Source organism: Nelumbo lutea, chromosome 3 (assembly GCF_056320005.1).
Source record: "Nelumbo lutea isolate HS-2025 chromosome 3, American lotus-T2T, whole genome shotgun sequence".
In the NCBI taxonomy this organism is placed as follows: domain Eukaryota; kingdom Viridiplantae; phylum Streptophyta; class Magnoliopsida; order Proteales; family Nelumbonaceae; genus Nelumbo; species Nelumbo lutea.
In genome coordinates this window covers 58,616,098-58,630,069 of record NC_142686.1, presented here as the reverse complement: position 1 = coordinate 58,630,069, position 13,972 = coordinate 58,616,098, and the positions used below count along the sequence as shown (strand labels likewise).

At 39.9% G+C, this 13,972-nt stretch overlaps 1 protein-coding gene across 1 annotated transcript; it reads right to left on the bottom strand.

The window, feature by feature from the left end:
• Positions 1–10,175: 10,175 nt before the first annotated feature.
• On the bottom strand, positions 10,176–10,589 carry LOC148865171 (uncharacterized). The gene has a single exon (XM_088976359.1). The coding sequence runs from the start codon at positions 10,587–10,589 to the stop codon at positions 10,176–10,178; it is 414 nt and encodes a 137-aa protein (XP_088832485.1).
• Between the last annotated feature and the right edge of the window lie 3,383 nt (positions 10,590–13,972).

The window sequence follows — 13,972 nt, the reverse complement described above, 5'->3', positions numbered from 1 at the left end:
ATAAACTGTGTTCTAAACCTACAGAAAATGAATCCATAGATAATGATAGGGAAATTCAGATATCAATACTTGTTGATAATAATGAGACTAAAATAAGAAATGACACAACTGTAACACCTACAACGGAGAAACACTTAGGTTCAAATTTAACTCTACTCAATTAATTGTATTTTTGGTTGAGGCTGATAGAGAGAAAATTTTAAATAGCCTATTGTCCTAAACATTGAAAATGATCCAAAAACCTATAGTGAGGCCATGACCTCTAGAGATGCTGCCTTTTGGAAGGAAGCTATAAATGATAAAATGGATTCAATAATGTCAAATAACACATGGGTACTAGTAGACATGCCTCCATGATCAAAACCAATAAAATGTAAATGGGTGTTTAGAAGAAAATACAACACTGATGAAACTGTACAAACTTTTAAGGCTAGATTGGTAACAAAAGAATTTAATCAATAGGAAGGGATTGATTATTTTGACACCTATGCACCAGTGGATAGAACAACTTCTATTAGAACACTCATAGCATTAGCATCCATTTATCACTTATCTGTTCACCAAATGGATGTTAAAACCGCTTTCTTAAATGGTGATTTAAATGAAGAGGTTTATATGGAACAACTAGAATTATTTGTTCTTCCTAGAAATGAGAAGAAAGTTTGTAAACTGGTTAAATCACTATATGGATTAAAACAAGCACCTAAACAATGGCATGAGAAATTTGATTCTTGCATTCTAGCTTTTGGTTTTAAACATAATAGTGCTGATAGATGCATCTACTCAAAATTCACTGAAAATTATGGAGTAATTGTGTGTCTTTATGTTGATGATATGCTTATTGTGGGTACAAATATGGTTGGCATAAATGAAATTAAAACTATTTATCATCTGTCTTCAAGATAAAAGATTTAGGAGAAGTAGATACCATTTTGGGAATAAAAGTTAAAAAACATAGTAGGGGCTATGCATTAAGCCAATCACATTATATTGAGAAAGTACTTGAGAAATTTAAGCATTTAGGGTTTAAAGAATATAGCACGCCATATGATTCTAGTATAAAGCTAATAGAAAATACTAGTAAAGCAATTGCACAACTTGAGTATGCTAGTGCAGTAGGAAGCTTGATGTATGATATGTTTTGTATCAGACCTGATATTGCATTTGTAGTAAGTAAACTCAGTCGATTTACAAATAATCCTGGTGCAGAGCACTGGAAGGCAATTGGGAGAGTTCTTGGGTATCTCAAGAGAATATTGGAACTTGGCTTGTTTTATTGTGATTATCCAGCTGTACTAGAAGGGTACACTGATGCAAGTTGGATTACCGGTAATGGAGATTACAAATCCACATCCGGATGAATTTTTGTCCTTAGTGGGGGTGCAATCTCTTGGGCATCCAAGAGACAAACTTGTATATCTCACTCGACCATGGAATTTGAATTCATAGCCTTAGCGGCTGCTGGAAAAGAGGTTGAATGGATTAGGGTTTGAGTTTGCTCTCGGGATTGTTCATGAAACCAGAAAAGAAGCACATGGCCATAGCAGTGCTGAGCAAAACTTGAAACTCTTGTAGAGACTGGACATTTTTGTGTGTATAGGTGTCTCCGGTCTATCTTGAGAGTAATTGGTTTAAGGTTTTACCACCAATAACTTTGACAAAGCTCTGAGATAACTATACTAACAAGAGGTTTAAGTTGATAAACATCTTTTGTATGCATAACTGTGTCATAGTAGTTTGGATTGAGAGAGAACTATGTAATTGATCAATCAATGTGGGAGATTGTTGGATTTTAATCTCATAAGAGATTAAACCCAATGGGTTTGATTGGTCAATTACATGAGAAATTGCACATGCACACTTGGTTGAAAATTCAGTTTTTCTCTTACAAAAACCCTGTTTTGAACTTGTCCCACAATGAAAAATTATAAGGTTTGTTTTCAGTATTTCAACAGGAGCTGATTTACACTCCTTAGAATTAGTAGAGGAGAGTATGAGGATTCGATATCGCGCAATGCGCACGCGGCACAATGAGGCGCACTTTGCTCGCACTTGCATGGCTCGTGATGGACGGCTCTAGTTTTGGTGCACTGATGACCGTTGGTGTGTCATATTTCCTTTGCCCTATAATGTTAGTTCATGTGAGCAATTAAAAATGACACTTCATTTATTGGTTCTTTAGCAAGTAAACTCATGCAAATGCATGGGTTAATGGAAATTTAGTTAGATTTAGGTTGTCAAATTTGGGTTTTGATATCGATAAGGTTGGGTTTGCTCTTGCATTATAATTTATATTATTCTTAAATTTTAAAAGGGCGGATTTCTTAAACTATCTCTACTGTTCAAGTATTTGTCTTAAAACCCAATATTACCCGTCCCTTTCCTCTCGATGCAGCTGCGGAACACCAGCACCCCCTTCCTTTGAACTCTCTCTCTCTCTCTCTAGCTCCCACAACCTCCGCTCTCCACTATTCCACTGTCCACCAGCGGCGGTTGCGCTGTTGGTACACACTCCCACATCTGCTCTCTCTCTCTCCGATCTAATGGTCACACCTTCTCTGGTCTTTCTCTCTCCTTCTTTCTTCGTTCTCAAACCTCTCCCTCTCCCTCTGCCTCTAGTCTCTCTCTCTCTCCTCCCACAACCTCCGCTCTCCCCTGTTCCACCGTCCACCTCTGGCCTCTCTCTCCTTTCTCCATTTTCAGACCTCCCCCTCGTCCACCAACAACAATGCCACCTCCTAAACCTGCTACTTCTAAAACTAAAAACTCGAATAAAGAGAACTTGAAGGAAATCATAAAGGAAAGCACCTAAGGTCTATTGGAAGGACAACGGGTTCGAGGAGGTTCTCCATACCATCACTAGGGGGACTGATTCTATCAAAGGTGGGATTGATCTGAACACGAATGACGTTTCTGAGTCAACTTCAAAAGGGTCGCCGGTTTGTACGTCGCAATGGGTTGTGAAAGATGTTGACTCCGACTCTGTCGATGCTCTCCAGGTACTAGTTCTACCACTGTCTTTCCCATGTACCGTTCCTCAACAGTGTCCATTCCTTGTATTTTCTGCGTAGTGGATTACTGAAGCTATAGATATATAGGTCATTTCGTCTTCATTCTACATCCAAATTGATAGTGTAACAAAGCTACTGTCTTTCCCATGTACCGTTCCTCAACAGTGTCCATTCCTTGTATTTTCTGCATAGTGGATTACTGAAGCTATAGATATATAGGTCATTTCGTCTTCATTCTACATCCAAATTGATAGTGTAACAAAGCTAAGATACATGTTTTTCGAATTAAGCTGCACCTACAGAGGTCTGGATGTAACCTACATTGTTTTCGACTCTATTCTCTGAGGTGTTGATCCCTGCAAACAATACCTGTAAGCTTTGAGAGACCCTGCAAACAGTACCTGTGAGCTTTTTCTGCAAACAATACCGTTGAGCTTTTTCTGCAAAGTCACGAAGGGTCGGCTAAAGGAAGACGTCGCACACGCCTCTGGTCTCAGACCTCCCCATCCGCCGCTAGTCTCTCTCTCTCCTCTCTCTCCTTATTCCGGTCTCCTTTCTCCATTCTCAAACCTCCTCCTCCACCTCTAGTCTCTCTCTATACCCCCCCAACCTCCACTCTCCCCTGTTCCACAGTCCGCTTCTGGTCTCTCCCACTCCTTCTTTCTCCATTCTCAGACCTCCCCCTCCACCTTTGGTCTCTCTCTCTCCCTCCTCACAACCTCCGCTCTCCCCTGTTCCACCGTCCGCCTCTGGTCTCTCTCCCTCTCCTTCTTTCTCCATTCTCAGACCTCCCCCCCCCTCTCTCTCTCTCTCCCCACTGTCTGCCTCTAGTCTCTCCCTCTCCATCTTTCTCCATTCTCAGACCTCCCCTTCGCCTCTGGTCTCTCTCTTTCTTCATTCTCAAACCTCCCACTCCGCCTTCGGTCTCTCTCTCTCTCCCCCCAACCTCCACTCTCCCCTGTTCCACTGTCTGCCAGCGGTGTCTTGAAGGATCTCAAGCATGAAACACCCATCAAGCTCTCAGTGGATGAAGTCCCCATAGGATGGGCAAAATATTCTTTTTATTCCTTCCATTAATAGACACCCGAGAATAAGGAAGATTTAGTCAATTGTGGAAACAATAGGGGTATAGTTAATTTCCTAAAATAATAAAATGAAACAATATAATAAATTAAAAATAAAATTATATATAATAATATATTATTATATATATGGGCCGTGTTGGGTCAGACTAGCATGGTCTGCTCGATCATGCTGTGCCATGCCGGCCCATGGGCCTAGAAACCCAAGACTACATGGCCCATTCCATTGTGTCGTGCCTGACACAGCTCGTGTGCCGTCATGCCAGACCAAAATCATGTCGGGCCGTAACAGCCCACGGGTGGTAAGACCTGATTTACAGCTATTTGACATGGTCAATGGGTCACAAGTTAGACATATATATATATTTATTTTATTTTATGTGTCTTTTTAACAATTTCCATTAATATTAATAGCATATTCCTCATTTATAATACTTATCTTTATTTAATATGATGAATATTTAATACCATACACATGGTCAATATTTTATAGAAGTTTTTGAATGTATGTACATGATATAATTATGCATGTATATGGATATCATGTAAGATTAAATAAAATCTATAATAAATAAATTCAATATTTTTATATTATTCATATAAATTTTTTATATATGTATAAGTTAAGAACTAATTAAATTTTTTTAATTTTTTATTTTAAACACGATAAAGCGGTTCAGATTCAATAACTCGATCGGATTCAGGTGTGGTAGGATCTGGTTCAACCCAATGTTTATCTATTTTTATATGTTTTTATTATATGATTTATAATGTGATAGGCCCAAACGATTCAATTATTGACCCACCATACGCCAAAAAAAAGACTAATCCTTTTTATATGCAATAAGGATTAAGCTATGCTAATTATTTATTCTAATTAATTATTTTAGTTTATTTCAAAAAAAAATTGAACTATTTCAATAGTTTATACCTTTTTTATAGATACTAGTAATTAAGCATATACCTTGCACGTGAAAATTTTTTCTTCATATTAATTAATTGAATTTTGAATATATCATAGTTAAGATAGAAATTGAAAATTAAGGAAAGTAACAATATGATTAAAAATAAAATTAAATGCTTGTAGCAAATAATAATTATTATCTTGGTTTTAAAAAATGACATAGAAACAAAACGTTTTGGTCATTGGTTTCTGGGTCGACGGTTCGATCATCCGGTTCGAATGGTTGGCCTGCTTTGGCAAAAAATTTATAAAAATAAAAAATAATTAAAAAAAAAATGGCCAAAAATCGTTGAACGGGTCAACGGGTTGATGGTTCGACTAACCAGGTCAACGGGTCATTGATTGATTCAACGGTTTTTGGCCAAGCACCGGGTTTGGGGTAAAATGGAACCGGTTGCCAGGACGGTTCCCAAGCCAAATGGTCTAACCATCCGGGGCAACGACGGTTTGAAAAACATGATGATGATGATGATGATGATGATGATGATGATGATGATGATGATGATTATTATTATTATTATTATTATTATTATTATTATTATTATTATTATTATTATTATTATTATTAGGGTAAATCTCTTAAGCTACCCTACTGTTCATGAAATTGACAAATTGTACACTTAAGTTTTCTAACAATTGACACGCGTTAAACACTAATGGAAAAAAAATGAAATATTGAATGTGCCCTTCACTATCATCAAAACTTCAAAATAAAACCCAATTGACTGTATAGACTAGTTCATTGCTCTTTGTAGATGCCGGTGTTTCCATCATCACTCTAATTGCCACCGGTGACAGTGCTGCCTTTCCCAATCCCAAACTCGAGAGAATGGTGGAAGCATTCCCCGTTCTCAATGGGATTACCCCTACCAAAGGAAGCTATCTTCATTCTCATCATCATCTTCTTCTTCTTCAGATTTGAACGATCCAAACACAACTAGATGGCAATTTCTCATAATAAATGAGAAATTTCAGATTTTTGCCGTCATCTACCCTATCAAGTCTACTGGACACAACCAGAGATTCGGAACACCATGACCACAATTCTTGGAACAAACAACAAGATAAGTCATTGAAAACAGACAACTGTTTCAACAGGTTGCCACTACTGATAGAGAGAGTGAGAGTTGTTGCCGTTGGTAAAGAGAGAGAAAGAGCCATGGGAGTGGGGTTGTGTCCATCCCGATTAGAGAGAGAGAGATGAGAAAATAGAAGAAATCAAACCAAGGCTCTGGGCTCAATCGCTCATCGAGTTGGCTACTGTGTTGAATAGGGTTAGAGAGAGAGAGAGAGAGGAGGGGAGCGGAGAGGCCACCCTTGGCTATTGAAAGAAAATGTAGTCCCTTTTATTATGCAAGATGCATCCTATATATACAAGTAGGAGATTGAGTTTCAATAGGAATTGATTTTCCAAATACATCTAGGAATACTAATTACATGAATGCAAGAAGGTTCCCAAGTTGCGTAGAGATTCGGTATGAAGGTTACGTGGAGATTTGGTTTCCCAATTCTCCCCCTCAAATTGGCACATACAGATTCCAAATGCCCAATTTGCCCAGGAAATATGCGAATTTCTCTTTTCCCAAAGCCTTCGTCAGGATATCATCCAACTGCTCTGTGGTTCGAACATGGCAAGTAACAATGTTCCCACGTCGTAGCTCATCGCGAACAAAATGACAGTCGACCTCAATATGCTTTGTCCGCTCGTGGAACATTGGATTCGCGGCTATGTGCAAAGCTGCTTGATTGTCACAATACAATCGCACAGGTGCACCATGCGCCACCCCAAAAGACAAAAGAAGTTTCTTCATCCAATTCAGCTCACAGCTTGTTGCAGCCATCGAACGATATTCGGCTTCTGCGGAGGAGCGCGACACGGTATGTTGTTTTTTTGTTTTCCAAGAAACTGGCAACTGCCCCAACAGAACAAAATAGCCAGTCAATGATCGTCACGTCAATGGGCAGCTTGCCCAATCAGAGTTTCAATAGGCATATAGATGTAGATCGCTATCAGAACGGAACAATAAACCTTGTCCTAGATATCCTATCATATAACGCACCACGCGCAAAGCTGCATCCCAATGTTCTTGTCATGGACTTTGCATGAACTAAGCTAGGATATGAACGCAATAACACAACTTAGGTCATGTAATGGTCAAGTAGATCAGCCGTCCCACTAATTGTCGATACCGATTCGGATTTTCCATAAGAGCGCCCTTTGCCAGCGCAAGATGATTTTGTTCAATGGGCATGGATGTTGGTTTGGCTCCCAAGAGTCCACATTCCGAGATGATGTCTAGGGCATACTTCTGTTGCGACAAAAGTATTCCCTCAGGTCCATGAGCTACTTCAATCCCTAGGAAATATTTAAGTGGGCCCAAGTCTTTCATATGGAAGCACCGGTGGAGATACTTTTTGAATTTTACAATAGCAGCAATGTCATTTCCCCCAATAATCAGGTCATCAACATATATTAGCATGTGCAGACGAACATCGTGTTTGCAATAGGTGAACAAAGAGTAGTCAGGATACAATTGAACAAACCCAAACTGTATCAATGTCGTTGTTAAGTTTGAGAACCAACATCTGGGAGCTTGACGCAGTCCATAGAGAGATTTCTGTAGTTTGCACACTTTTGTTCGGTCCTTAGATTTAAATCATGGCAGCAATTGTATGTATACTTCCTCTTTCAAATCCCCATGTAAAAAAGCATTATGTACATCCATCTGATGCAACTCCCAGTTCCTAGCAGCCACCACGGCTAAGAAGGTTCGAACTGTTGTCAGTTTGGCCACAGGAGCAAAAGTCTCATTGTAATCTAATCCTTCAACCTGTCTATTCCCAAGGATAAATAGGCGTGCCTTATACCGTTCAATCATCCCATCTGAATTATATTTGATCTTATAGACCCACTTATTCCCTATGGCCTTTTTTCCGGGAGGTAGAGATTCCAATGTCCATGTACCACTATCCTTTAGAGCCTGGATTTCCTTCCTCATAGCTTTTCTCCGTTTCTCACTTTTTACTGCCATAGAAAAACAGGTAGGCTTGGCTCGTTCAATGACTGCAGCTAAGAAAGCTTGATGTCTAGTAGAGAAGTTAGTACATGCCACATAATTTGCTATGGAATAGAGTCATGCCTGAGGATTTTGATTCAGAGTTGGCTTGAGTGTGAATGGGGTCTTTCAGATATCGAGCAGTGTAGGTTACATAGGGCTTTAACAAAACAGACGGTGTGCGATGTCGATGTCCCCTGCCAAGTTGCTCTTCTGGTGCTGTTTGCGGTGTTGGATCCACACTAATTCTGTCCTCACTACCATTAGCTTCTACTTCCTGCACGTCCCCTCCATTGCCTTGCTCCTCCTCTCTTCTATCAGTATTTTGAAAGCTCTCTCTATCATTTGCACAGATATCCTCTTCGTCACTCCCCTTGTCTTTATTTCCTCTATAGCTGTGAGCAACATCATCATCAACTACAGCTGCAATTGTCGGGCCAGGATTGTCTTCTAAAGGTACTTCTAAATCATCGGCATATGGAAATATGTTTTTATGGAAGATTACATCGCGGGATACGAAATATTCACTACTCTCAACATCATATACATGCCAACCTTTCTTCCCATAGGGGTAGCCTACAAAAACACATTTCCTACTCCTCGCTCCAAACTTATCCTTATCTCGAGGGCTCCAATGGGCATAGCAGAGACAACCAAACACTCTTATTTGTTTGTATCGAGGTGTTGTCCCGAACAGTACCTCATACGGAGTCTTCCCGCCAAGTACGAAAGAAGGTGTCCTATTTATCAGGTATCCGGCGGTCAAGACACACTCTCCCCAAAAACGAATAGGCAAACTTGCTTGAAACCTCAATGCTCTCACAACATTCAAAATATGCCTATGTTTTCTCTCCACTCGACCATTCTGTTAGGGCGTTCCAACACAGGAAGTTTGATGCAGAATGCCATGAGTCTCAAAGTACGACTTCAGGCTTTTAAACTCTATTCCATTATCACTTCGAACAGTTCTGACTTGCTTGCCAAATTGGCATTCTGCCATGGCACAGAAATTCTCAACACTATGTGCTACTTCACTTTTTTCAAGTAATAGGTAAACCCACACAGCACGAGAATAATCATCAACAATGGTTAGAAAGTAAACGACACCACAAGAAGTAGGTATTTTATAAACACCCCATGTATCACAATGAATTGGAGAAAAACAACCATCAGCTTTATGTTTACTTTCAAGAAAAACTTCCCTACTTTGTTTTGCTCTATAACAAACATCACATGGCTTATCACTTTCAGGTCTGCTGTTTAATTTATCTACTTTAGGAATAGAAGATAATATCTGTTTAGACGGATGCCCTAATCTGCGATGCCACAACTCCCATTCACTCATTCCACTTGTTCTATTTGCCCGAACTGGTGCTGCTCCTATGAACTAGTAGACCCCATTACACTGCTCACCCGCTCCGATCAGAGTCCTCGAGGGTGCAATTCATTCTTGGTACGAAGAGCACATGATGCAAATAAATATTTCCACCCAAATGCAAAGTCCCTTCCTTTACTGCGGTAGTTTGCTTCCCATTAGGAAGTTCCACCGGACATGGTGTAATATTCCAAACTTCAATCAATAAATCAATTTCTCCAGTCATATGGTGCGACGCCCCGGAATCAATTATCCAATTAGTAGAATTTTTCTTACCAGAAAGTTTTTCACCAGATTTATGTGAATTCAGAATGTTGAGAAGGGTTGTCCATTGATCTCCACTCAACCCTGGAAACCCGCTGTGGTCATGATCATTTGTGGTTCCAACTTTTTGTCCTCCAGTCTCACTTTCTGCTGCTTGGGCAGCGTTGGCTCTTGCCTTGTTTGCTCGTCCTCGCCTGATGCCCGAACCACTTTGCCGATGGCCTGCTCCTTTCCCGGTTGAGCGAGGTCTATCTCCCCACCATTCTGGATATTCGATCACCTGGAAACAGTCCTTTGCCTCATATCCGGATTTTCCACAGTGTGTACAGCTCACACTTTTATCCTTTGTATGTGCAGCTACTGCTTTTGCACCAGCATGTACAGCAAAACTCATAGCATCACTTCGTTCTTCTTTGCTCTTGGCTATACTTCGTTGCCTTTCCTCTTGAATGACCATTGCATAGACATGGTGCCATAAGTTGCATCATCAAGGCCCATCAAGAATTGATGTACCCTCTCTTCTTCTCGCTTCTTTTCAAGTATGGTCGCAATTTTGTAGTTGCAACTGCTATAGCGAGACACAGATACTGGATCATATTCTGCCAGCTCGTCCCACATGGCCTTTAGCTTTCTGTAGTAAGCCATCGCTGCTTGTCTTTGTTGTTTACAAGCCACCAAATCAGCCTTCAATTGATGGACTCGAGGTCCATTCCTGATAGAAAATCTCTGTCGCAGATACTCCCACAAGTCTTTCACATTCTCCGTATATGATATAGTAGTTCGCAAGGTTGGTTCGATTGTATTGAAAATCCATGCAATCAGCATTGAATTCACCATCCACTAATCTTCGATATCGGTTGAATCATCTGTCGGTTTACCCAACGTTCCGTCAACAAACCCGAGCTTTCTCTTCGCTCTAAGGGCGTTTCTCATGGATCTCGCCCATTCCTCATTGTTCTCACCTTTTAACTGAACAGGTGAGAGAATCATTCCGGGGTTGTCGGACGGATGCAAGTAGTACGGCGAGGGGATGATCGTGTCTTTTCCTACACGTTTTCAGTTGTCTTCACCTTCGCCTGAATTGATGGAGAAACCAGCGAGATGCCTTCAAATTTGCTAGTACGCACTGTTGCGCACTGTTCCAATCCTTCGATAAAGAAGAGAGGACCGAACCAGGGTTTCAAATCAACCTCTTTTTTCTAGGCAGGCTTCTGCTATCTCCGTGCTTGGCCCAAAGAGAACCCCAAGGGTGACTAGAGCGACGCTGAAGTCCCAAACTCAAGCGGTAGTAACAAAAGAGATAGTGAAGGTCGTTGAGGTTTCGGTTTCTGTAGCTGAAATTGAAGAGGTGAAGGTGGAGCTATTTGTTGAGGAAAGATCTGAGAAGGCTGAAGAAGAATAAAACCGAAGAGCTCTGCTTGAGTGCAGAGTTCTTGTCTGATCCGCGAACGTCTCAATTTGGAACTCGAATCCGCCAGTCGCAGCCTTCGATCTCTGTTTCTCTAGGGTCTAAAACAGACAAACAATGGAACCGAAGAGCTCTGCTTGAGTGCAGAATTCTTGTTTGATCTGTCAACGTCTTAGCTCGAAACTCGAATCCGCTGGTTGCAGCCTTCGATCTCTGCTTCTCTGGGGTATGGAATAGACGAACAACGGAATTGTGGTAACCGCTCAAGCTGAAGAAGAAGAGTAGTCTGTATTGGGAGCGTTGTAGTGACGAACAACGGAACTCTGTTTCTAGGAGCGCCGTAGTGACGACTGCAGAAGACGAAGAGCAGTCTGTACGCTGCCTGCGGGCGAAGTGCCGAACTAGAGACCGGAGTGCACAGTCTGTACTCTGCCGGCGCCGAGCTACGTCGCAACCGCCACTGATTGCCAGGTCTTAGAGCAGAGACCTCTTGCTCCTGTTTCTTGCTCTGATACCGTGAAAGAAACTGTAGTCCCTTTTATTATGCAAGATACATCCTATATATACAAGTAGGAGATTGAGTTTTAGTAGGAATTGATTTTCCAAATACATCCAAGAATACTGATTACATGAATGCAAGAAGGTTCCCAAGTTGCGTAGAGATTCGGTATGAAGGTTACGTGGAGATTTGGTTTCTCAATAGCTACACATCCCAGTTAGTGTGCGGGCGAGAAATCACCATCAACATTGAGCTCAGAGCAGATGACTACCTCAGCCCATTCCTAGTCACCGGAGTTTAGGTTTGCAAAAAGAGACACCGGTTGGTTGCTTTGTTGAACATGGTTAGTGATGCAAGTGATAGTTCAGTTTGCGGGCTAGATTGTTCTGATGGAACCTCGGATTCTTGATTGAGGAAGGCTTTAACCTTTAGAGAGGAATGCTTTTTTCCTTTAAACAATGTCAGCTTTCTCAGAACACGTGTATGAGTGTTTATGAAGTTCACAACTTGGTGATTATTGAAATACGTACCAACTTTATTATGGAGTTATTGGGACGATCGATCGAGTTTTGAATTTTGTTTACAGAAATCTGGTGAAGGGCCTAAAGAAACTCTCCGACTTGAGTAGTCCGTCAGAGAGGGCCACCCTTGCCTACACATCTCGGTCAATGTGTGGACAAGAAGTCACCATCAACGCTAAGCATAGAGTGAACGGCTACCTCAACCCATTCCTATTCATCAGAGAATAGGGGACAGAGAGGGAAGCCACAATCGTTTGGCCAAGATCTTTGGTTGCAAATGTAGAACCTCTCTTTTATGGTGACACCACGTGGGGACATAGAAGTGGTTTGCGTGACGAACAAGCGGAGAATTATAGACATCAAGGTGGTCGTGGTGTTTTGTCATTCAAGAGGTGGTCATGGTGTTTAATCATAACTGCAATTGTCACTGGTGTTCCAACAACGATGGTGAACAATAAAGGGTATTTTAGGAATTTTAAAATAATTAACACTCACGTGATGTTACATGTGAACGGAGTGTGATGAAAAATTAATGGCAAGGGAGGTGTTAAACAATTGTCAAAAAACTTAAGGGTAGATTAAGACAATATGTAAATAGTAAGTGTACAATCTATCAATTTCAGGAACAAGAAGGATATTTTAAGAGATTTATCCTTGTTATTATTATTATTATTAAATTTTGTATTGCATTTCTATCATAAATAAAAATAGCTTTTATTTTAACAATTATTTTTATTTAATATGATGAATATATAACATTAGAAATGCTCTCAAATGTTTTTGACAAAATTTTGTATATTTTCATTTTTGGTGCTCTATCTTTTATTAAATATTTAATATTCAATTATGGCATCATGGGTTTCTTAGAAAAGTTGGACCATTGACCCACCATCTAGATAAGAAAATAGCTTGATTTTACAAGTGGTATAAGTGTAATAAAAATAAAAAAAGGGACGATACCAATTTGATAAAAATTCACAAGAAACTCTTGGCTATGAAATTTACACCAAATTAATAGAAATTTGTAACTTGATTGTACAAGTGGTTTGTCCCTTTAGTTCTTTTATATGGTATGATTAATACCATATAAGTTCGTAAGAAAAATAAAAAGAAAAGAACGAGAGAGGGAGTGAGAGAAAGACTGAGGTAGAATGATAGAGATTGAGAGAGAATGAGAGATTGATCGAGAGGAAGAGTGAAGGAGAAGAATGAGAGAGAACGATAGGTTGAGAGAGAGAGAGAGAGAGGGGGGGGGGAGAAACAAAAGTTTTGATTTGGCTATAGACCAAAGTTGAGAGAGTGGGAGATACAAAAGGAGTGGTAGATCAAGACATGATTGTGAGAGTGAGAGATACAAAGGGAGTGGCAGATCAAGACATGATTGTGAGAGTGAGAGAGAAGGGAGTGAGATCGAGAGACAAAGGGAGCATGAGAGAAACTGAAAGCCTATTTTCGGTATAGGATTTTTGCTGTGTCCAACATCAATTATAATTTGAAATGTAAAGCCGTTTGTCAAAGTTTTGTTGGTTTTTGGGTCATCCTACAACCTAATTTTAAATGTGCAACTGGCTTTGACTATAATTTTCCCTTTAAACTATATATTTCATATACATTATATAAATAATTTTTACTTATTACACTTAATTTTTCTTTGTCTAATATTGTTTGACCCAAACCACTAACCAACACGTAAAAAGAAAAATAGTTTGATTTTTAGTTAGACATTAAATTTTGTATTACATTTCCATCATTGATAAAATTATTTATTATGTACAATACTTATTTTTGTTCA